Source organism: Epinephelus moara, chromosome 13 (genome assembly GCF_006386435.1).
Source record: "Epinephelus moara isolate mb chromosome 13, YSFRI_EMoa_1.0, whole genome shotgun sequence".
NCBI classification, from domain to species: domain Eukaryota; kingdom Metazoa; phylum Chordata; class Actinopteri; order Perciformes; family Serranidae; genus Epinephelus; species Epinephelus moara.
The window spans coordinates 17,204,912-17,231,121 of record NC_065518.1 but is presented as its reverse complement, the minus strand read 5'-3'; the positions used below and the strand labels follow the sequence as shown (position 1 = coordinate 17,231,121).

Here is a 26,210-nt window from a genome sequence, read left to right as displayed (position 1 = left end):
TTTTATTCTGAACACTTGTGGAGGCGTGTCACCCTCAAAATGGCCTCTCATTGTGATCCACTGCTGTCACCCACCTGCGTTTAGTTATCAGGATTGGGTGACACCCCCTACCAAGTTTATAAAATGTTTGCTTGACTTCTATCCACCTTTTTGCACCCTGGTGAAGACCTCAGGGTCGAAATCAGCCAGTGTTTTAATGTAAGCAGCCATGTTTTTTGAATAAAGGCTTTCTGACTTAATGCAAGTGCATTTTTTTCTGAGTTTCATATGATAATGACAGTCCTTGAACACACCACTACCTCGTTCTCCAGACTGTTATCATGAGCATTTATTGTTCACCTTAGCTGTTGATCACTACTAAAGCTCCAGAGCCCAAAAATGTCTGTACCACAACAACAGTCCAAATATGGAGGGTATAAACTCACAAAGCATCTCTCTTTGATTTGCACTGCACACACAGCATGCGATTGTGTTCCCCACTGACTCATGCAGACATTTGGAGCTAATGAGCTAAATCATTATTGCCGACTGACTTTTTTTGCTTGCCAGGAGTGAGATAAGGCGTCTTTAGAGCAGTGTTGTCAGACGATTTGAGATCTTAACTCCTAACTCCCCCACCCCACCCTTGTACTGCCGCCCACCAATGGCTGCGACTCCCCGAGGATTACAGAGCATACGCTGCCAGATCATAGCTGGATGACGACACATTACTCACACACAGACGCTCAAACTCTGCCCATACAGCAGAATATGTATATTTTTTAAAAGTTAAAGAGTGAGACCATAAACAGAAAACCACCTGTATAATCAAAAGCTTATATTTGATAGGGTTTTTTCAAGTTCATAGTACAAATTATAACTAGAATTTCAATAGCTACATGTATGTCAGATGAAACATTGATTAGCAGCTGCTGTTCACTTGGCTCTATAGATTTTTCAGCCCCACAGAGAGGTCTGATATCTAATACTGGTTTACAGAGAACAAAGGCCCCTGTACATGCTAAAGGCCCATCTCAAAAAGCCTCAGCCATCACCTCAATGTCACCGAGTCACAGCGTAAGTCCAATAAGCGCCGCAAAGAGATGGTCTAATGTTTTTAGCCATGCTATCAAATGCTTTACTCGGGGCAAACCCCTGACAGAGCTGAAACAGTTTAACAAGATTAAAGGATGACAGGACGACTGCAGAAGCAAGCGTGCATGTGTGTGTGTGTGTGTTTTTTAAAAATGCCGTCATCTCTTAAATAAGCCTCCCCAAGCACACACACACACATGTACACACACACACACACACACTGAGCATCAGTCTAGTCTTGCAGTGAAGGAGTCAGACCAGTGCTGGCCACCGCCTGGCACCAGACAGACCCCCGCCATCCACTCACCATGCTGACGCTAGGGATTAATACTTGGACTCCCGAAATGGACGTGTGGTGGGGGCCAGTGTGTACTTTGTGTGTGTGTGTGTGTGTGTGTGGCCGTGCATGCATGTGTGTGTTTCTAGGTAACTGGGGGAGGGGTCATGGGGCGCCACCTGCTTCTTCTCAGACACAATGAAGTGGGGAGAAGAGTGCTCTCTCTCTTTCTTCGATTCGTTGGGGAACAAACTCAAACACACACGTGCACACCTACTTTGTGATATTGTATTAGTTGTTTGCTGTGCTTACACACTGCTGCACTTTTGAACCTTTCTCAGTGTTAACAGTTGATAACATTGTTGCCCTGGGGCTGAGCATTTACTCTAATACTTTGAGTAAAGACCAACTGAAATGTGTCCATAGTATGTAAAGTTAGTATGAAATGACTGGTTAAATTCTTAAGACCCAAACGCACCAAACCCACATTAAAGAACTAGTTGCAATGCCTCTAGTTGTCTGTGTCTCGGCCAAAAAGTTGCACTTCAACACACCGCAGCATACAGCCAACTCACAAGTAAGTTTTGCGCCTCCATGAAAGGGAATAACTCTCCATACCAGCAGGTAGCGGAAGTCTGTATTCCTAATTCAGAAAAGGGTAACTGGAACACCGGACAGGACGGATTCAAGGTGCTAATTAGCCAGTTAGCACATTAATAACACAACCTGATGTTGAGAGAACAGTGCACTAACGAACAATAACACAAACAATTAAAGAACATTTCTGTATGTCTAAAAAAAAAAGGTAATAATCCTACTTAATAAAACAAGTTTGTTTTGTTTTGTTTACTTTCCTCACTTCCGTTTCTCTTCTCATACACAGAGTTGAACTGCCAATCAGAGTAACTTCTCTCAGTGACAGGCTCTGCCATCTCTGACACCATTTCATCATGCTGAATCTGCCGATAAACAGCCGACAAAGACTGACTAGTGCAAAAACTAGGGCAATAGACACTAACCAATGGCTTGACAGTGACCAACAGCTGATCGTTGGGTGTGTCAGGGCCCTTAGGCTTGTTTACTATTTTTTTTTGGACCGATATTTCCTCAAGTAAACTTTTCTTAATTTAGACCAGTGGTTCCCAACTGGTAGGTCACGGTCCAAAAGTCCATTCTGAATGGACGGCAAGTGACTCCCAAAAGTGTCAAGTTTGTAAAAAAAAAACCTGCTTTATTTTGAGGTACAGTGAATTTCTGGCACAAAGTTTTTGATTTGAAGTGCCACATCCTGCTAAAGAATGGTTGAGAGAATGGACAGCTACTTGTCAGAGACAGCAAACTTGCTCAAGGACATGGCCAAATACATTTATGATGCTGAATATATTAAACTGTGTGGACCTTGAACTAATGACTAAAGAGAAATCGTGTGGATGGACCAGATGGGAACCACTGATTTAGACTATATTGTACATGTATGTTTTTTATATGATACTGATGCACTACACTGTTTTTTTTTTCATTAAAAAAGGGGTCAAAACATCTTTAAGTCCCCCAAACTTTTTCTAAAAGCGTCAATAAGTTGAAAATTGTTGTTTTGCTATATGAACTGAAGCTTGCGTATTGGTTTTGAAAAATTTCAAATGATACTGCGCTTTAGAGGTTAGGGTTTAGTAAAGTTTTGTTTAGTTTCAATACATGACTTATTATCACAAAGACCAGTTTGGTTAGAACAAACCTCATTGACTGTCCACTGTATTTGGTAACTTGCTGGGTTTTGTATAGGGCTGCACTAAATGCACATTAAGTAAATAAATAAAATTTAATAAAATAGCAATTATTTCGACAGATATTGCAAAGTGAGAATAACAAAAAAAATTCTATCTTCTTCTGTTCTCCGCACCTCCTGCAATTTGGATACTGCACTTGGCCATATTGCAATTTCAATAATATTTCAATTAACTGTGCAGCCCTAGTTTTATAACATTTGGGCTGAGGTGTATGTAGTAAATAAAGATATGGTTTGTATACAAAATAAACTTGAAATTATCTCTAAATCAGATCCACTATGATCACCATAAAGTTCTTAAGTGTACGTGTATGAGATCAACAACCACGACAGCAAGAGACAGACCTTTCCGTCATGGAAGAACTGACCAGACTTGTTATAGGTGCACATAGCATCAGTGATGCAGAGTTTGGCAGCAAACAGGAAAACTGCAGACAAGGAGAATGACAGAGAAAACAAAAACCAAAGAACCCACAAAACCTGTTCTCCAGGTTCTTTGGCGGACGAATACCTGACAGCTTACTTTCCTGTGAGACAGGTGATACTGACACACACACAAACACACACACAGGTTCCAGCACACGCTTTCTAGGGAGGTGAGTCTGGCTACTCAGCACTTTGAAGCCCCCAGCATTGATTATAAAGGCACCTCTGGAGGTCAACACTGATAAGAAGTGAGACTCCAAAGACTGTCAGCATCCCCGCCCTGTTTTATCTGCAGGAGTTGGGAATGACAAACACCTTCCAACAATGTGTCCCCTTTTGTTTTTTTTAAGATCAGTTTAGTAATGTGGAGCTGTACCTGAGCATGGCACAAGCCCCACACACTGTGCAAATACAGCATGTGGAATACATTCCCTCACATGACAAAATCCTGTGTTTACCTTTGTTTTGCTTCCTTGTGGTGGCAAACTTGGACTTTCGCAGGGAGCTTGGAGCCGTCTTCCTGTAGAAGCTGTTACGATCCAGTGAGCCCACATAAACAGGCTTGCGACCCCGTTTTGATCCAACACTCCCGGCGCTCGACTCATATCCCTTTTCCTGATCGTCATTGTGCCCGTATATACCAGGATCCTCAAAAGAATGGATTCCCCTGAGCGCCAACTTCTGGTTCTGCTCCTCGACCCACTCCTCGCAGTGTGTCTTGCAACCTTTTTTGGGGTATTCCTCATACGGTTCTACGGATAGTGAGCGTAAATCTCGGTACCTGTCTCTGGGCTTGCATGGGGACCGATACCCTTCTCTGGATTCGTAGCGGTCTTCATGGTCATAGTCCACAGTTCTCCGCTCATAGTGATCCCTTGCTTTGTAGCGGTCCCTCCTTCGGTGGTCGTCATCACCTGAATCTCTGTACCTGTCACAGTGGTCCCACTCCTTATAACCACGGTGCTCGTCCAGGTCAGAGTCATACTGACCCCTTCCTTTACTGGTGTAGGTGTCCTCACCCCTTCGGTTGTAATCATCCCTGTCTTTGTAGTTGTTTTCTCTGCGGTCATATCGATCCTCATAGTGGTGGTCTTTACGTTTTTGCTCATCATAGTAGCGGTCGTCCTCTCTACGTCGGTAGTGTTCCTTTTCTCTATAGCGCTCACTCTCTTTAGAGTCATAATAATCCCTGTCACGCTCATAGTAGTGGTCACTATCCCTGTAATCGTCTCTGCGAGCATATCTGTCTTTACGATCATAGTAGTCCTCATACTCACTGTTGTAACTGTCCCGTTCTCTGTAATCATTTTTACGCTGTTTCCTGCTGTCATAATATCGCTGGTCTCTGTCGTCATAGCGGTCATCATATTTGCGGTCATAATGATCCCTTTGCCTGTATTTGTCCTTGTGATCATACTCCTCCGAGTCTCTGCGACTCCTGTGATCATATCGATCATTTTCTCTGCCCCAATCGTCCCTTCTCCGTCTGTCCTCGTCCAATTTATCATACCCCTCATGAGTTCTTAAGTCACTATTGTCTTTTTCTTGTGGCACTCTGTTGTAGTCCTGCTGGCTGTAATCCTCAGGGCCCTGGTAAAAACAATGCTTGCCTTTCCATTCAGATATCCTCACATTTAGGTGGCCATCCTCTGACCCAGGGTGGAAGTAAACATTCTGGCCCTGAGGCCTCTTCTCTTGGAAAGCTGCCTTGTGCGGGTCATCAAACTCCCAACTAGGTTGGTGGCAGACAGTGCCCTGTCTAATTGGGGCTTGGTTATCCCATTGTGGCTGCCACTGAGCTGGCACATGCACAGCAGGTGGCCCCGGCCCACCTACAGGCACCATCATGCCGCCAGGGAAGCCTGGAGGTGGAAGTGGGTCACTGGGACTTGCTACCATGACTGGTCCCTGTGGATGTCCAGGAGAAACAAACCCATACGCAGGATATCCAACCTGTTGCTGGTGAAGCTGCAGCTGGTGTAGTTGTTGTAGGTGTTGCAGATGGGCCATCCTCTCCCTCTCTCTGGCCCAGCCGGCATCCCCCAGCTCTTCCACACTCTTCCCTCTCCTTACCGGGGGACCAGCTGGATAGTTCCAATCCACTGGACTGAACATGGCTGGGTTGCCATAAACCACCGGGCTCTTCATGGCTGTTGCTGTTTAAATCAGCCTACACGGTGCCGACACAGTTTCCCGTTCAACGTGGCTTATTTGCTCTTTCCAAAGATTCCTGCATTCCATAACAAAGCGCCGTGGGAGACTCCACCTGTCAGGCATATTGTCTGTAACTCTCCCACTTGTTTTCTCTGTCTCCTCTCCACTGCCTCAGCAGGACTGCCCGGCCCAAGCACCTCCCAGCCCTCAGTGTAACCAAGTCAAACCCTCCCCGCAGCTATCTCAGCGAATCGTGGAGGAAGAAGGGGGGTGGGGTTATTGAAGGAGGGGCCTCCTTGGGTTAATGATTCAGTAGAGTCACATGAGTGGAGGATTAGCCCAACAGCCCCTCCCACTGCTTCACTTGGCTACTACCTCTGTTTGCAGGAAAACAGTCTGCCTGATCTTTAATGGAAGTTGTAGACTCACTTCACTCTCTGCCTCTGAGCTGCTTCAGACTTTTGGCACCAAATGTTTTTGTTTTCACCGCGATGAACAATCCTCCATCCTTCCTTGTATCCTGTTTTCTTTGTTTCTGCTATTTCCTGCAGGTTTCACTGCCATGCAGGTCATTAATGCAGCCTTTGGAGCCAAGCCAACGCAACTCATTCCTGTCTGTGTTTACAACCAGTCATGTATCCTTACTTTCAACACTGGTCCAAAGGCCACGATATTTGTGGGTAAACTGAAACTGACTTCAGTCTGTCAGTGTGACTTTGCTCTACATTTCAGGGAGGAGCAAACATTCACACATGAAGATGTCCACGTGATTTTGTCAGAAGCAAGTTTTCTTTTGAGGTAATGATTACAAGAGAAGCGTGAGGTAGAAAACAAGTGAAAGATCTAAGCAAAGGAGGGTTATTGAATTTAGATGAGTGTGGAGAGGGAGAGATTTCTGAGAGTACACAGCCTGATTAAGCCGGGGCAGCTACTGAAAACGTAGCTGCTGGTGTGCACAATGAGCTATTGTTGGGGACTGTCCTCGCTCTCAGAAGAGACACGATCTTTCAGTGTGAGAAAAAACTCCGGCCTATTCATAAAGCTGGAGTATAATATATCCCTCCCCCTCCTTAACTCTCCATGAAAGAGGCAGGCACCAAGGGGACAGGTTTAAAGGACGTGCATACACTCAAGTGCACGTGATACACACACATGTGGGATAGTGTTAGTTTACAATCAATTCAAACAATCTAAGTGTAATTAGAGGCTGGAATACCAACGTTTTTTTTTCAAGGATTTATATTTTGAGTTAAATTTAGTTTGTGGTTGGAACAAATATGGGTATCAGAAACATTTACGGCAATAAAACTGTAGCTCTAAGGGCCTTTGCACACCAAGTCTGTATTTTTTTGTCCAAAATCGTTGCACCTTTATAAATAAATACCACCTCATGCTGTGTAGATCACATTTACACATCAACTCCAAAACTTCCGTCTGTCTTTTTAAGATTTTTTTCCATCTTTCAAAAGTCTAGAGAGAGTTGTTTGACCAAGAACCGGTAAAGAAAATGTGGCGTAACCTGCGGCACGCATACATCCGCAACAAGAGACAGGAACAGGGCAGAAGTGGACGGCAGGCCAGCAACAAAAGAAGTGAAAACACACGGATGCAATGTCCTTCCTGGAATCTTCCAAGACAAAGGTAACATGCACAACAGCAATGACGATGCTTACAGCGTAGTGAAATTTAATAACTGCACAGTATCATTTCATAACTCAAGTTGTTGCAGTGCCAAAGGCAAGACACGGGTGGAGAATGACGACAGCCAGGAAGGTGACTCCAGGGAAGAGAAGCAAGGGAGGAAATGTGTCCATTTTGCACAACGATTTCTATCGGACAACACGTAAAAAAAAATGCACACAAAAATACGAACTTGGTGTGCAAAGCCCTTTACTTAAATAAAACTGCTCAAACAACAAATCTGACTCCAGCAAATCCACAATAGGCTTTTAGATACTCTGTATACACTACAAAACACCTTCACACTGGCTGATTTTATCTTGCACCTCTATTGTGTCTTGTTTACAACACACAGTGTGAAATACCTGCAACTTATTTTGTTTGCTTCCAGAAAAACAATGCAATTATTGTAAATCACGAGCACATTTGCAGCGCACAAACTAAAACTCCCACTGAGCACAGACAGTTTCACAAGGCAAGGCCGAACATAGAAATCTCACTTAAACATTGTTCTCTTCTTACGTAAGACTGTTTAATTATCAGTGTTCAACATCTCAGCTTTCAGTAGCAGAACGCGACCGAAACTGTGTCTGTAGACGTGTGTCAACTACAGGAATGCCAAATACAACATTCCTCTCCGTGGCTGTGTTAGGTTATGTAAACGAAGCCGTCGAGAGCTTGATCAATGTTTCAGGTCCAGGAATAAGGTCATATATCAGATGGTCTGCAGCCTAGAAGTCGCCCAGTTTGTAGGGCTGACTGAGGGAAACCTGAAGCTGCAACAGATCCTCAAAACAGTGTTAAATGGATCAGGCTGTGGTAAAAGGAACACTGGGTCTAAAGAATAAGGTGAGGCTGAAGGTCAACAAGCTTAAACATAGAAGATGAAACACAAAGAGATGGAGACGGTAAAACCTGCAGGAGAGTGTGAGAACAGAACAGAACAGAGCAGAGACGTCTTCATATAATATGATTAATTTCTGAATCAGTCATGATTTGGATACTTGAGGAGAAAGATACTGACTTACTACTGCGATGCACATACAGCATCAACTTTCAGTGGAGTTGTGTCGTGATTAAATGATGATGTCTTGTTTCAAAATGTGGTTGTCCAAATAAATGATTGTGAGCAATCATGATACAAATATAAAGAAATCTGTTAATGAAATTTTATTGTACACATGTAAAGTTTTCTCAAATGTCAGATGTATAACTGAAAAACGCAGCTCCTTCAATAGAACATCAATTTGATTGTTCTGTGACCTTTTTTTGAAGCTAAAATATCCCGGATATGGCAGCTGCCATCTTGCTATGGTGACATCATTCGGAGCCAGAGTCTGCACAGTAGTGATCTCAAGTTTCCCACCCATACACACGTCCGACTGATCACGAGCAGCAACACTGAATGCGAGCCCACCGATTGGCTCACACAACTGTCAATCATGGTGTAAAATCCCTGTTTTATGGCATTAAATAACTTAAAAAAACAAACAAACTTATCAGATAAAGGAACATTTGAACATACAGCAGCGTGATAAAGATGACCTTAAATGACAGAAGACATATTTGGGGAAAATTTATTTCATATGTACTTTGATTTTTTAGTTTGACCCATGTCCTATCCACTAACATGAAGAGCGCGGGCGTTATGACCTACACTGCAGTCAGCCACCAGGGGGCGATCGAGGTGTTCTGGCTTCATTTTTGGGGAGGTGTCATGTCATCCATCTTTATATACAGTCTATGGTTATACTATGCAGGATTGTCCGGTTACTGTTCCTTAACACGCTCGCCATTAAGAGTTTAAGTAAAAGCCAACCCCGGATTCACTCTTGCTTGGTGTTTCGCCTCGCTATATTTGCGAATTTACGTAGTTGTGTCTCTTGGATGCCTGCTGCTTGCATTCTGGCACCTGGTCGCTAGCCGAACGCTGTAAGACTATACACCCATTAACACCTGCAATGTAGAAAATAAAAGGAATATGAGAAAACACAATTGGGCCGTAAGTGATGACTGAGAGGAATTATCTCTGTACAATGTTGTGTTAGGAAAATGCGGCATAGTGTATCTTTTTGTATTTTTTGCGCTTTTTGATGTTGGTGCATATGCAGCCTGTTTCTACAGAGTCTCCTTGATTGTTGGTTATCAAGCATTCTCCTTGGGTGCTGTGGGACATGTTATTTGGGATTATTCTGACAATGGAAATCCACCACTATTACCTTAACTTATTGTGCTTTTTATTACAATCGGTGCTAAAATAGTTTATCGTCCCATTTCTAATACTGATAGCAGAAAAATATTGATGTCAGCCATACTGCCCAGCCTTAGAGCCATGCACAAACAACAGCCTGACCTGTTCGTAATCAGACTGGGCGTGAAACCTTTATCACCCCTCTCATCACAGCACTCACTCAAAACTTACAGATAAACACAAAATGAAAAGCTATCATATCAGTCACACTCTGTAATCATACGATTGTTTCTTTCTGTTTTGCTCCTTAGTATCACACCTCTTTCAGCTTCTACAGGGACTCTGAGCCGGCCTCTGCACAGTGGAGCTCAGGCAGAGCCCATGTTGAAGTTTACTCCCTGCCTTGTAACAATAAGCTGCCATTGTCTTTCAAACGTCACACTCAGGAACACACCCTGCAAAAGCACGGAAAAACACTCACTCCTGGGTGAGCGTGTGTGTGTGTGCGTGTGTGTGTATGCATAGCAGTAGAATGACAAAGGTCCTGAGAGTATGCTTGGTGTGTACTGTACACACCTTCCTGTGAGCAGCAACATTTTAAAAGGGAAAACAAAGGGAAACAAAATATCCTACTAACAACACCTACTGAAAGCTTTTGTGTCCGAGTAATGTGTCGATAATTACCATATCAAACACTGTGCAGTGGGAGCGTGCACGGCTGTCTTTCCCTCGGCGCGCATAAATCAAGTTACTATCTCAGTCCATTTACACATTTTACAGTGTGGAAATTATCAAAGGAAAAACAGAGATTGAATATCTGATTTTATGGCTGTGAAAGGAGGGCGTGGGGATTCCTGCAGTGTGATGAGTGAATGGAAACTATTTGGTTGCATGACCCTTAGAGGCACCTGTAGCCAGCGGGACGAGTTCCTGCCCTCAGGCTGATACCTGTCATTCACAGACATAAATATCATCCATTGAAAAGCATTAAGTGACAGGATGTGACTCATTTGAATGTCACAAGAATAGGAACACATACTACTGATTATTAGTTTACTGGTAAAATGACAAACAAGATTAAAGAAAAAGTATCAAATTAGATTATCATCCGGCAGTAATCAGATTACTTTAGCAAGATGGGCACAGAGCACGGGAACAATAGCCTCAACTGTGACTGACAATCAGTGTTTGATTGTCAATCACTGAGGTCATTGAAACTTTGATTGATTACAGTGTACAATGAGAGACATTAACATGACAAAGACACCTGGCTGTTGGCGGTGATTAGACTGAAAGCTTTTGAATGAGTGAGGACGTGTGTGTGTGTTTGAGAGAGCTGATGCAAGTGCATCTGATGTAAAGCAACAATATCAAGAAAAATAATGTCCATTGTTCAGGTGGTTTTTAGCGGGTGCGGAATTATCCACAGAGGTCTCGGACCAGTTTATTCAAACCGGTAAAAACACTGAATAAAGCAGTTAGCTTTACGGATCTGATTTGCGGACTTCCCTTAACTACCTTGATCTAACATGCCAGAGGCTGTTCACCTTGAAGACCGGCTGTGGATATGGGTACGGCCTGGCGCGAGATCATGTTACAAATCAGCATTCCTCAGACACTATTTGGCATATCACAGGTAGGCTGCTTGCCCAGCGCAAGCTAATGTGACCTGATCTATTTTCTCTGATAATTTAATTTGTGCTCAGCTCATCTCTGTTCCAGACACTCAGGGGGGTTTTGCTACAGACGTCTCTTCCTAGCAAACTGACCCGGTGATTTAAACCAGTAAAAACACCAAAAAGAGCATTTTCACATTAAAAAAACAACAACAAAAATTAGTGTTTTTCCAACGCTCAAGTCACAGAGGGGCTGCTAACTACAATGGCCATCACTAAAACACAAATGGCGCTATCAAGAGCAAGTGAGTGGTTTGTGTGTTCAGATAACATCGGTATGCCATTGGTATTGGACAATATTGGCTTTAAAATGAACTATTAGAATAGTCCAACATACTTGTCCTTATATTGCACAATGAATGAATATTTCATACACTGAAAAGTATTGTATTTCATGTCTCCATCTGCTGGTGGGCCATCACAAGAAAGACTATGCATGCATAATATGACGTTAATTCCACTACAGAAGAGACTTGTTGATCACTAAGATAAGGTGAGTAAAAAAGTGGATATATTGATATCGGTATCGGTCAAATGAGTCTTTAAATATTGGCTTATCGGATATCAGCAGGCAAAGTTTAATTTTTAAAGGTTATTTCAATTTTTGAAGGTTATTTTTATTTAGTCTATTTTTTATTTTTTCTCATTTTTTTTAGTTTTTCATTTTTTTCTCATCTTATTTATTGCTGCATGCATTTATTATTATTATTAATATTTTTTTTTTTTTTTTTATTCCTTCTCTTGTTCCATCACAGGTCATCATTAGTCAGCCAGGGTTGGGAGGGAAGGGAAGGGTAAGATAATAGGTCGATTTTTCTTTCAGAGATTGCAACAACCGCAAAAACATATGGACACATATGGGTGAGATGAGGCTATGTTTATTTGATTTATTATTATTTTGCAAAGAAACTACATAAACATTTGATCACAAAAGATGAATTTGTATTTGCAATATTAATCATTTACTAACAATAATAATTAATAAAAATGACACTTGGAAGCTGTGTATCAACACAATATTGACACACAAAATATCTCAATACTATACTGTATCGATTTTTGCCCCCACACCTCCAATGTTGCCAGAAAATACAAGTCTTGCTCAATGATTTGTGACACTGTCCATATTTGCCTGATACCTCTGGGTGTATCAGGCAAATATGGAAAACGTCAAACGTCACATGGTGCTGATGTTTTTTATAGGTTCTCCTTTTAACTATTTATTGTCTCTAATCATTTTTTAATAATTCTTAAATTGTATTAATTCTAATCTGTTTTAATTTTTTTTATCCTGCTCTGTAGCACTTTGAGATTGCTAAAATGTAAAGTGCAATACAAATAAAATGTATTATTATTATTATTGTTATTATTTAATTTAATTTCAATTTAACAGAAATTGTCAAATCAATTCAATTCAACAGAACTTTATTTATCCCGCAGGAAATTCTTGTGCCAGAGAATTCTTCAAATTACAGTAACTCCAATTTAACATCCAACAACCAGTAACAATCAGTGGGGTCAACAGTCAATCGGGTTGGGATCACTCACTGGGACCAGTTTTAGAAACAACAGGGTATTAAAGATCTGGCAAAATATACAAATATACAAGACAGAAGTGTTTTCAAGGAGCAGAAGCAAAAAACAGTGCTTAATAGAGAAACAATAGGAGTAAGAATGAACTAAAAATGAACTAAAATAGTGGAAAACTGCGCCTGATAATCAATGTTATATTGAATATGATATAACAATGTGAAGTAGCATTGCAAATGATTTGACAAAATGATACTGCACTACATTAACAAGTGATCATGATATTGAAAAGTAATATTGTACATCATATAAAGTAAAAGTGCACCTAATGTAGGTGAATATCATGTCAGTGTCCTTTGTTTCAGCTCTCCTCCCTACAGAAGGGGTTACACAGTTTGATGCTCCTCGGTGGTCTCAGTCTGCGGCTGTAGACTGTGATATCTGTTGTCAAACAAACAGACATCCCAAAGCAGAACATGCAAGACTCAGACTGGACCAATCACAGCAGAGCTAGATGACGCAGTGACGTTTAAGTGATAGCTACCGTTGTGCAAAGAGTTTGGCAAAGTCACTGATGGTTAATAAATTCATATAATCTGCCGCTCTCTTTTATTACCAAGCTTTTAATAATTAAAACGTAATGTCCCTAACACCGTCATAAATATAAATTGCAAAATAGTTTCCGACTCACTCATGATAATCACCAAGTTCCAGCCTACCTGCCACTCTGTTGGACCTGACCTCCCTCCCGAGTCCAAACAGTGTGGAGAGGTGAGCCACGGGCCAAGTCACAGCTCGCCACAACCACACTTTGGGTCGCGCTCTGGAGTGTGCCATCCCCTGTCCGTCTCCACTACTGCCAAAATCCCAAAAACCACATCCAACGCGTTTCCCCTCCTCACTCCTTTTGAAGAAGAGCAAATGATGGAGGAGGAGGAGGATGAGGATGAAAGGTGCAGAGTGAGGGAACTGTGAGGAAGGTGAAGGAGGTAGGACACTTGGATAGAGACAGAGGGACTCAAAGAAAGAGGGAGTGAGTGGAAAAAGAGACAGAGGCCCACGTGCGTTGCTTAACCTCTCACCATGTGCAGGAATTCACCTCGTACCTATGTGAAAAAGTGTTGGGCTGCCAGAGACAGCTCCGTGCACCCAGACAGTACGAGGTGGCAGAAACAAGCTTTGGCTCTACGACTACTGTTGTTTGAGCCGTTAACTTTGAATACTTAGAAACATCATTTATTTCAAACAGCAACTCTCAAACTCACAAACTCGTTTCCGCTTACTCCACCTAAACCCTGCAGCAACATGCTGATTCTGCCAAATCCACTATACTTTTCTAAATTACCACTGTAGCGAGACAAAGCAACTTCCACACACACACATTAATTTAAATACACAATCCTGCTTCCGTCGATCATTGTGGACAGTAAATAGGGATGTCTTGTTTGCATAGTTTACAGTGGAATTTAAATAAATAGTTCCCCTGTGTGCGTGTGTGCATGTGTGTGCGTGTGTGTGTGTGTGTGTCGGCATAACAAGTCAAAGAGGAAATCTGGTAAGCACTGGCTTACAGTTAGATTCCTGCTATATTACATTTTGTCTTCACTGACTGCGTATTACCATTGGAGCTACCCTGCAGGGCCTTAGAAGTCAACTATGACGTCAAGTAAAACAAATTCTACTGCATCGTCTCCATCTATCGTCTCCTGCCACAGTAACTAGCTGACTTTTAAACTGAAAAGGAAACGGCTAATGCTGCTTGCTTGCTCTCTTTCTGATGTGTTGCTTTTCTTAATGTCAGTTGTTAAAGCCTGCAGATGAGCTCCAGTGTGTAGGATTTAGGGGCGTCCATTGGCAGATATGGAATATAATATGTTTTCATTTGTATATAATCAACTGAAACTACGAATTGTTGTTTTTGTTACCTTAGAATGAGCTGTTTATATCTACATACACAGTCATATTGTTTCTACAGTATCCAAGAATGGACAAACCAAACACTGGCTCTGGATTAGGGCTGGGCGATATGGACAAAAAATCATTTCTCTGTATTTTCAGGCTGACTGGATACACGATATATATCTTCAGTGAGGCATCTGTGAGAAAAAGACACCAGTGTAAAGTGCTGAATCAAACCAACCTCGTCAGTTCTATCATGTTATCTAACCTCTAAAGTCCAATTTTGGGTCTAACCAAAGACTCATGAAACTCTTGATCCCAACATGATTCCAGGCTGGAAGCTTTACTGCATGTTATTAACGTCACTCTACTATCAACTGTTTAATAAAAGCATGAATGTCCACAACATTTCTCCTACTCCCAGTACACTGCCCAACAGTCTTACCTTGTAGCTGCTGCTGCTCCAGGGCCAGCGTCTCCAGCGTGTAGTTGCAGAACTCCAGATTCTCCATGGCTTGCATGCGAGCCGTCTCATCCTCCTCCTCCTCCAGCATGGTCCTGAGCTCCTCCGCCGTGTGTGCATATGCCTCCATGTCGTGCTCCACCTCTTGTAGCCGTAGCAGCAGCAGATACCTTTCCTCCTCTTCCCTCTGTCTCTGTCTCTCCAGCTCCATCTCTCTCTCCAGCTCTTTCTCAGCTTCCAGCTGGCACTGGATCTCATGCTCCTGGGCGGCCGCAAGGTCACCGAACTCCGCCTGCCCTTCTGATATTTGGTCCAGGAGGTTTGCGGCTGGCTCGTCAGGGGTGTAGAAGATATTCGGAGGAGCGGTGTTTTGTCTCGGGCACCGAGGAGGGGGACGTGGAGCGGGGCGGGCTGGTTTGTACGCAGCAGGGGCTGGGGGACGAAGGACTCTGGGACGAGGAGGGGGAGGACGAAGGGTCCTGCGCCTCTCTAGTGAGGAAGAGGCAGAGTTCGACTGCAAAAGGTGGGACACTGGTGAGTGTGAGGACCCTCGCATGATATCGCTTTCATCGCTGAAGTCCATTATAGAAAAGTGGCGTGAGATACTGGATTGCTGGCTCATGTCACCTGCAGAAGCGGCAGAGCTCATGTTTGTATCGCTATACGAAGAAGTCAAGCTTTTCTCAAATTCAAAAAGCTGCTGGGACAGCTTGGCCTCCAGGTCACCAGCTGAGGTTGCCAGGGCATCTAGGGTGAAGGAAGTTGGCATTAAACCATTGGAGCCACGTATCGTCTGCTGGGAACGCTGCCGTGCCTCAGTGCTCATCATATCAGCATCACTGACACTACTATGGCGGGTTAGCTTCTTCTGCCTATGGTCCTCAACGAGGTTCAATAACGCCTGGCCAAGACTGCCGCTTCTGTGACTGGGAGTGGCATCATCCTTTGTCTGCCTCTGGTGGTATCTGCTGTTTTTAGACGACCCAGACTGAGTGCTATGAGGGAGGGTTTGGCTATGAGTTAGTTTAGGCTGTAAGGATCGAGAGTTACCGTTGGTATAGTTCGACCGATGTGCACCAGAAGATGAGCCATGGTGTCTGTGGCTACGTGCAGGCAAGCTAGGCCGAGATGGGAGTCTGGGTCTTGCTGGAGGAGTGGATTTGGGTCTCTCGGGCCCTCTCTGTGCTGGAGGGACAGGTCTATGTGGCTGAGAGTCAGGCCTGCCACCCCCATCTCTCTGTCCTCTGTTGTTAGGTTGAGCTCCAGTGCTTTTGTTTTGCCATCTCTGCTCCTCAGTCTTCTCAAAGTAGTCCAGGTCCCACACTGTATGATCCTCATATGTCCTCCATTCGCGGTCGTTCTCTGACCCATTGGGACAAAGATGACCTGAGCTGTTCTCTTTGTCGTCTTCTGGTTCCCCAACATGTGTTTCCTCTGCAGTTTTCTGCCCGTCATCCTCCATTTTGACAAAACGATGAGGGAAAATACCACGCCGCCCTCGCAGCGACCCCTCCAGCCAACCATCTTCCAAAGTGCTTATAAGACGGATGCGATCCCCCGTATCAAAGTCCAACTCGCCTGGTTCCATAGCCCGAAACTCATACAGTGCCACTACATAGACACCACCCTCCTCCTCCTCCTCTTCCTCTTCCTCTTCTATTACTGCCTCCTTCTGCTCCTCTTCCTCTCTTGTAAACACCTCTCCTTCTTCTACACCTTCCTCCTCAGTCCCCTCTCCTGCATCATAAGGGTCCTCGTAGCTAAACTGTTCTGAGTCATTGTTCAAATACTGGCAGTCCAGTGGCTCCTGAGGTGATCGGAGAGATCCCTGGAGCTCCACAAACCCCTCTGGGAAGATGCCCCTGCGGCCATCCAGCTCCCCCTGGAACCAACCCGGCTCGGGGAGGCCTGTGATGATGATCAGGTCGCCCTCGCGGAAATCCAGCTCCTCATTGAGCTGCGCGTGGAGGCTCATAAGGGCCCGCGCCTGGCCTAGGGCGTAAGGTGGGAGCTCTGAAGCCTGCGCCTGAGCTGAGCGCTCAGACAGCTGCCTGGAGCGGCCGGAGAGGGTCAGCTCCTTCACACATGACGTGGGGAATAGACCGCGGGTGCCCCAGGCGTTACAACCACGCTGCCAGGTTTCTCCGAGGTCCATGGACCCTCCAGCCTCTCCGACTACCACATCCCCTGCAGAGACACGGAATAAAGGGAACACTTTAATATTCATATTACTGATGTGAATCATGTTGAAGGAAAACATTTTATGTCACAGTTAAAGTCAACAAAAAGACTCAGGTTTTGTTCTAAAGTGTTTTTTAGGTAAAACAGACGAGAAGAGAATCATAAACACTGAGAAATATGCACACGGCAGGAAAGCTTCAGGATATAAAGATAACAACAGCATATGCAGGCTGTTTGTATTTTGTTTATATCCCTCTGATTCTCTAACTGCTTCGGAACTGCCTGCTCAAGGTGGCAATGTTATGCTATTATGCTGCCTCGCTGTTCTTTATAAAAGGTACGATCGCTGTATAGGGGGACAAAGAGTGTTGTCTTGTCTTTATGCCGGCAGCAGAGATAGTAACATCACCAAATCAACGTCTGTGTAAAAGGGACAGCCGGCAGGACGGGACAGGAATGACGTTTTGATTATGTGTTATGTGTGCGACCCAGCGCCAGGAGATTCAAAAAGCAGTTAGCAGCTAACTCCAAGAAGAACAACAGCAGTGGAAATTGTCCGCAAATTGAGGAGACAGTGAGGTCCAGGAGCTCCTTACTCTCCGAGCAGAGGACGAGATCAGCCGCCACATAAGAGGTGACGATAAAAGACTGTTATTGTTTATAAAGCGCTGCAGATGCATAGGTTATACGTCACAATAGAGGCCAATGATGTTGTGTTACATGTCACGCCCGTCAAACCTCTTTTGCTTTTGAGATGCTGGCAAGAAAACTATAGATATATAGGTTCCCTGGATGCCAGCATGCTATCTAAAATCACACACTGGATGCTGTCGTTGTTTGGTTCTGTGTAAAACTGCAGAAGTGGCGTAAAGAAGGGACTGATAGCTGTCATATAGCATGATCTCTGTGTTAAAAGAGCTTCTAATTAAACCAGTTAGCACATTAATTACACAATGAACAAGGCTATAGCGGCTACATGCTTCTTGTGGGACGGCCAGCAGGTGCGCCTGAGCTTATGTTGTTTTCTTCTTTCACACTTTGCACTGCTGGAGCTCTCTATTAGAACATATTTACATGCTTTTTTAATTTAGTATAAACATCTGACATAATAACATTATATATCTGACAGAAAATAAGGGAAACATAACAGGTCCCCTTCAACATGAATGGATTCAGAAGACCTGCAATGAAACACTCACTGCTCACATCACATTATCCCCATTAACCTTTATTACTGCATTCCTAATAAGTGTTCTAGGGTCATATATCTGGAGCTAATATATCTGGAGAATCAGGGATTACAGGAATGTTGACTGGTCAGACAGAAGTCATGGGGGTCACATTCCAAAGACCAGCGGCTCCACCTCCCATTGTGTCTGGGAGCAAAACTGGGACACAGCCAATAATGTCCATGGAAAATCATACTGGAAATGAACATTTTCAACTCTCACATGGCCGGTAAAGGCAGTTTCCTGTGATCCAGGAAGTGTTATTTATCCAAGACAATACAAAACTTCACTGGAATATCACTTTTGATCATGGATTAAGTGAAAATAAAGTAAAAAAATATGAATATTTGTCATAATTGGGGCTGTTTAAGAGCAAAGACATGACTTCACATTGTATACCAAGTACTTTAACTACTACTATGTACGACTATGACCACTACTAGAACTTCTAATGACATAAGAAGACAAGAATGAAAAGTTTTACCAAAGTAAAGGATCTCTGCAAACATCAGTGCTGTATGCCTGAGGGTGTTGTTGAATGAAAAATCAGAAAACAAACACAACTAATTAAATCACATGCGACAGTTTCAAAAGAAAAGACATCAGCTGAAGACAGACTGTGTAGGTTGGCAGGTAGTGTGGCATCTGGGGACATCTAGTGGGGAGTTTTGGAAGGTAACTTTGAGTGCTTATTTTATTTCTTTTATTTCTATTTCATTTGTACACACATAGTGCTGCACACAATCCAGATAATGACAAATAAGAAGTGTGTCAGCAGAGGTCAAGAAGTCACACGCTTATACAGTGGACCTATCCTCAACTTTATGAGACAAACAAACAACTTTGTGTGTAGTTCTCTTATCATGTCAACACTCTGTTTCTGTCAAACTGCTGCTGTAACAATGAATTTCCCTCTGCCAAATCTATATGTTAACCACATATAGAGATCTTCATGCTGGACCTAACAGAATTACAGTAGATAATCCCCAAAATGTAAAAAAGAAAATTCTGTTTTGGCGTAAGAATTTAGCATTCCTCATAAGAATCAATGCTACTTTAATGGCCCTAAACAAAATAGAAACCGAGCAATACGACATCAGATGTAAACCTGCGTCTGTGGCTGAAGCTGTAGCTGGTTCCTTAAAATTTTGCTCCTAGGTGCATCAGTTCTAACTTGTCTTCTGAAATTCCCTTTAGGTGCACAAAGTGACCTTTACCCTCTTCACTGATCAATTTTCTAGAGAAGCTCCACGAGGCCAGAGAGACGTCACAAGTCCTTTGCTGTTTTGTTTCCAGCTCTGGGTTAGAGTTGATTATGCTGATTTAAAATGACTGGATAAGCTCTGAATGTGTAGCATAAACATTTTCTGAAACTGAGATTCCCTTTCAGAGAGGAAGCCACGAAGGAAAACCAGTGTCTTGTCTCCATTCACTATGAGCACTGCAGCAGGGGCTCGCTTTGTTACAGTGTGGTTTCTAGACAGAATTAGGCTTTTATTTAGGGATGCATGATAATGGGACATTTTTCTAATTATGCATTAAAATTAAAGCCGATAGACAGCACCAATAATATGGTTAAAATTCGTCTTACTTTCACATCCTTGTCTTTATTCTGTTCATCTGTAGTGTAGGGTTATATGGGGGCAGGGGTGGTGAGGGTAGGTCATTTGACAATACCCCACATAATCTCTCTTTTCCACAGCCTAATGTCGCAGGTATGAAGAGTCAGAACTGTTGTTTGTTTTTGTTGTTAACAATAGTGATGTCAGTTTGATTTGATTCGGTCAGAGCTGTGGAATATTAAATCAGACATATTTTCTTCCTACATCTCAGCCTTTCTTAAGTTTAAGTTTAAGTTTTAAGTTTATTTACTTTATTAATCCCCCTGAGGGGAAATTCAATGTTTTCACTCTTGCTTGTCAATTACACACAGGTCCAAAAGACACACACATGCACAAACAGGACCTTTTTAGAATACAACAGTGTGAAATTATTGGTTATCGTTATCAGTTACAGGCCATGAGAAGCAGGTAATTATCCATTATTGGTATCAGTTGAAAAAATCCATATCAGTGCATCCCTACTTTTATATGTTCCTTATTTTGTATTAGTTATTGGAATAATACCTGGTAATACTGCAATTAAGGCCCTGTCTACATGTAAAAAGATGTTTTTATGAACAGATAATTGCTGTCAAGACATGAGATAATAACTATTTTATACTTAAACTTAGCATTTCTGCACCACTTCATGGCCGACCACAGCTGTCTCCTTATCCACACTCAATGTTATTTGGTCCATCTCAGCGTGCACGGTTTTTAGTCTACTAGAAACGGTGGTTTTAGATGACGCCTGGTCAAACCAGCAGATGGTGAGGTGATTTCGAGAGTTGGATTGTTGTCAATGAGGAGTGGAAGGAAAACTTTTGCATGTCCAGAGCATCAATCAAATGTTTAAGTGAGTTCCTACATCACTAAATTCAATGGAAATCAATGGTGATGTGATCTCCAGTAGGTGTTTTGAAAAAGTAACGTTCGAATGCACACTTTCCTACCTTTGTGACAGGTGTTACCGGCTCACCCTTTCTCCCCTTAAAAGGCAGTAGCCTTGTGGGTAACCTGTGAGGGTATGACGTGTACTTCATGGTGTGTATGGAGGGAAGCAGCTCTCTCAGGGTGTCATAGTGAAGAAGACGGGTGGGTAAGAGTGACGACAGTCAGCAGAATTAAGACTCTAGATGAGCTCAGGGCTACTGTTCAGCCTTATGAGAAGGCTGTGTTTATTGTTTTGTGGTGAAGACGGCAAAAAAACAGTGTTGGTGAACGGCACCTGAACGCCTCGCCATCCATCCTTCTGCAGAGTGGTCTGGACCGCTAGGAGCTAGTTACCAGCTAATAAGGAGCCAAGCTAGTTCCCAACTACGGTTTGGAGCCAGTAAGCTGTCACTGAGAGAGGTAACACAGGGTAGACTGCTGAGGGCAGCAACACCCGTGAGCATTTGAATTTGTTTACGCATTCTGGTGTGGATAGTTTGATTCTCATTTCTGGTAGCATTCATGGGTCCCAGTTTGTGTCAGTGGAGACAAGGTACCAGTCAGGTCACAATGTCCAACACATCACAACTACACTACAACACAAAACAAACAATTTACCTGAGCACAGCGACATCAACAAGCAGCATTAAACTAAGTGAGAAGACATGAGTTAACGGAAGTAGTATTTAAAACACATTTGTGTCACTGCTAAAAGTCAACCAGGATCCATTTTGAATCTTTACTCTAACAGTGATGAGTGTCTGTGTGCAGCGCGTGCCCGTACCTCTCTTGAGGGACAGGTTTCCCGGCTCTGCTGAGCTGAAGTCATTGATGCACACGTAGAGTCTGTCTCCAGGCTTGGTGCTGGGGATGGTGATCTCTTCCACAAAGGTGGTGGGAAACTGACCTGGAGACAGAAGACAGAGGGAGGAAGACAAGCACAGTGAACATAATGACACTTCTGTTTCCTTGAATTAAATAATTAGTTTTTATAAGATAGACTAATAAGCCAACTGTTTAACAGTAGATTGCTACTGAAATCTACACTAATCTGTCAATACTGGGAGCAATTCAGGTATAACTTTGTAGTTTTGCAGTGGCCACAGACAGACTCAAATATTTGGAGAATGCTGACATTATTAAAAACAGCTGGGTTCAATAAAATAAAAAGAACATGTTATCTGAATAGAGCACTTCCCTTCACTTCAGTTTATGCAAGACGACATTTTACACTGTAACAAAAGGCAGTTTTCATCTTTCCAGGGAAGTCATGCCATAAATGTATTGATATGATCGATGTTTTCCAAGAGAACACGGTTTAAGCGAGCCAGCACTGACTTCCCCTCTGAGGGAATCCCCTTTCTCATCTTCAGTGACGTTTAGCTCTTGGAAAAGTTAAGTGGATTTCTGTGAGTAAACCCCTTCAAGGGCAGAGAAAGCGAGGAAGCAATTATGGACACTTCTCACTCTGGACAAAATGCACTGTGATCCGTCACCTTTTCCTCTGCTTAAAGCAAAATCAAGAGATAAAGGAAACAAACACTATTTAATGTGTAGGAAATGATTTATTAAAGTATGATCCAAAAAACTTAATTCTTCACTTTTCAGAGTAGTTTTCATTCATTATTCTCAATCATCGGACCTGATTAAGGGTGAGAATGTTTGGATTTTAATCCACTGCACCCCTCCAACCCCATCTATGTATAGTGTCATGTACTACAAAACTCAGAGGGGAAGTGAACCATGTCAAACAATAATTAGAAAGCATCACACACACACACTTCAACTCCAAAATGAAAGACCAATATGTCACCAACAGTTTCCAGTGTGGCTTATTTTATAATCAACTACAGTCAGCTTCTCTCATGTGGATTGTCGGTACTGTGATTTTATTATATTGGTTTATTCTCTGCACACGACATCTATTACACGTCGGTTTATCCTGGAAGAAAGATTTCTCCTCAGCTGCTCTTATGGATGTGTCTTCTTCTCCGTGAATGGATTTTTTGGCGGGGAGTTTTTCCTTATCCTCTGTGAGCGTCCAGTGACAGAGGGTGTTGTATGTTGTACAGATTGTAAAGAGTTCTTAGTGGTAAACACAGTGTTTCTTCTAGAAATATTCATAGCATATGGCAGCATATGGCTTTATCTATAGTAATAATGACCCCTGACACCTTACCTGTGACGCCATCTTTGTTACCAAGCAACCAGAACTCATCTACGACGCTGAGCACTTCGATGACATCACCGGTGAAGAGTGGCAGCTCCTCAGATACACTGGGGAGAAACTCAAAGACTGCACGCACCACCGATCCTGCTTCCATTACTCATAACCTGCAGAGATAAAAAAAAAGAGAGATGAAGAGATCATTCTTGTACCGTTGTAAAATAAAAAGCATGACAAGGGCCACACAGAATGGAGACTAGTTAGGATCGATAACAAAATGCCAAACTTTGATTAGGAAACTTCAGTGTATATAGAATTCTTTCCCATGAGGAAGAGCGTCTCAGTTTTCTAAACAAAGGCACACTGCTGCTATTCAAAATCCTCGCCATACAAATCAACAAATGCCTCCCAACACCAAATGAAAGGGGGAGGGAGAGCGTGAGAAACCTGCAATAAAAAGGGCACAAAAGCAAAAGAGAGAGCTGTACTTAAGGAGGTTGAAGGACATTCCTCAACACTCTGTTATCCTTCTCCTGTTTCTCTGCTCCCTCAGGAGGACACAAGGGTTAGACATGGACGGTGACTACGCCTCTGTGTAATCTGGGTGAACGACAGATGGTCGATGTGACAGTAGATATTTTACAGCTCACACACTCACATGCAAGTCAAGTTTTTCTACCTACTGTATGTTATCTCTGACCTTTGACCTTTGTGCCTCTCACATAAATAGTCACCATATAAGCTGTCTTGACATTCCTTCTTGCTGGGTTTGTATGACACAATAAAAATATGAATTTACATCTAATTCTATTGAAGATCTGTTGAAATGAGTTTCTTACATTGAAGCACTCGGTATAAGGAAATGAATGCAACACCTGAATAAATACAGTATAACCCAGGTGGTTAATGATCTTAGCTTTATTTAGAAATACATGACTTCCGTTAAACTTGTTTCCTGTGACAAGAGCAGTACAAATAAAATTTGGTGGAAAACAGGGCTGCAACTAACAATTTTATTGATTATTTTCTTGATTAATTGATTCGTTTTTGGTCTGTAAAATGTTAGGAAATGCTGAAAAACGTTGATCAGCGTTTCCTGAATCCCGAGATGATGTCCTCAAATGTTTTGTTTTGTTCACAACCCAAAGATAATACGTTTACTGTCAGAGAGACTTGGGTGGATAATGAGACAATGGGCCTGTAGGCACAGATATGCAAAGGACCCCACTAACTCTCCTACTGTACATCAGAGAAAGACACACAGACTTTAAAGTGGTTTGTGGTCTTTTTTAAGTAATTTTGTGTCACTTTGTGGTTGTTTTTACCCATTTTTGTAGTCTTTGCAGTTCTTTTGCGTCTCTTTATGGTCTTTTTGTATCCCCTTGTGGTTGTTTTGAGTCTTTTTGTAGCGGTTTGAGTCAGTTTCAAGAATTTTTGTGCCTTACTGAGGTACTTTGTGGCTCTTTGGGGCTAATTTAATGTCTTTTTTGGTCATTTTGTGTTACTTTGAAGTTATTTTGTGTCTCTTTGTGGTTCCTTAGCATCCTTCTGTGGTCTTTTTGTGTCTCTGTGGTCATTTTGACAAGCAATAAAAATGTGCATATAAAATAGAAGTATGTGTTGGGGAGAAGCTCTATAAACCAGCTGCATTCATTCCTTTTAGTCACACAACACTTTGGAGGATTATTCAGATCTGGGCTCAGTTGCTAACGACTTCAATTAGCAGCCAAATGAGCAAACACCCACAAAACAACCCAAAAGTGCATTTAATAAGTATTCTACGCGCCCTCATGCATCATTATCTGGAGACAGACTAACCACAGGTGGGGATGGACGCGCTGAAAGAGACGGGAAACGAGAGAAGAGGGCTGTAGTTTGCCACGGTCAATGGGGCCTCTGTTGAGTGGGCCGACAGAGCCGAGGGGGGGGAGAGGAACGGGACTCTGGTCCAGTTCAGTGCCACTGTCTCTGGGGAGAGACGCAGATCAGGTTATCCTGCATGTGGTTGTGGAGGTAGATAGAGAGGGCAGATGACCAGCGCTAACAGGAGAAAGAAAGAGTGCGTGTATGTGTGTGTTTGTGTTTCTCAGTGGAGGTGAAGCAGTACTGTAGTGGGTGTTCACAGCTAAGTGAGGTAGGTTGTGAACTCAACACCACATAGTGTTAAAGCCACAGTGAAACCGAAGCCAAGGCTTTAACTAATGCAGGCCAAAGGGAGGTGTGCGAGTAGAGGCTGAAACACAGAGCAGGCAGCTCAAACAGGCTGTGTTCACAGTTATTCAGTGGAACAGAAGCCATGTTGTTTGGTCTTTATTTTAAGTTGTGTTATTCATCCATACCTAAAGGGGACATATATGCTCATTTTCAGGTTCATACTTATATTCTGGGTTTCTACTAGAATATGTTTACATGCTTTAATGGTCAAAAAACACTGTATTCACCATCTGTCTGAGATACTCCGTTAAGGCATCTGTCTCTTTAGGCTTCTGTCTCGAAAAGCCTTGTCTGCTCTGACTGGTCAGTTGCCTGGGCATCGGCAACTCCTCTCTTGTCGTCACTGCACCATCATTGCAGGACACGTTTAGCCGCATCCACGTTGTGTTTGAAGCGTACATGACACGCACATGCAAATCTGGTGCCTGCCACCAGTACAAGACAAACCCACCCACACGACAGTTGTTTGAATCATGCTACAACATGATTCCCCTCTCGATGACGAGAAGTAACCCTTACCCTTTAACCCAAACACAACCCTTACCTTAACCGCCTCTTTTTTTTTAACCTAACACTTCATAGCTAGCTTTACAGTAACTCCAGACCACAGATCATAGGGGGCTGATTGTGTAGGTATAGCTGCTCCAGTTGCAGCTATACTCACTAGGTCATTGCAGCCAGGGAAAGAATGTAAGTGACTATAGTTGCGCTTTCGACTATGAAAAATCA

General features: G+C 42.9%; 1 protein-coding gene and 1 long non-coding RNA gene across 3 annotated transcripts in view; one reads left to right on the top strand and one right to left on the bottom strand.

Moving 5' to 3' along the window:
- The window catches only part of dnmbp (dynamin binding protein), a 67,091-nt gene that overhangs the window by 23,242 nt on the left and 17,639 nt on the right, over nt 1-26,210 (bottom strand). Inside the window, exons 2-4 of one of the 2 annotated variants that reach the window (XM_050059733.1) lie at nt 23,280-23,434; nt 21,885-22,007; nt 15,139-17,343 (exon numbers count right to left, since the gene is read on the bottom strand). In XM_050059733.1, the coding sequence (XP_049915690.1) occupies nt 15,139-17,343; nt 21,885-22,007; nt 23,280-23,424 (2,473 nt within the window). In that variant the 5' untranslated portion in view covers nt 23,425-23,434. Of the gene's footprint in view, nt 1-4,021; nt 5,915-15,138; nt 17,344-21,884; nt 22,008-23,279; nt 23,435-26,210 lie in introns of those variants that run through there. The other variant, XM_050059734.1, reaches the window with a different exon arrangement.
- On the top strand, nt 6,112-7,654 carry LOC126399633 (uncharacterized). The gene is made up of 3 exons (XR_007570917.1): nt 6,112-6,515; nt 7,187-7,358; nt 7,447-7,654. It is a non-coding gene; the product is annotated as an uncharacterized LOC126399633 (long non-coding RNA).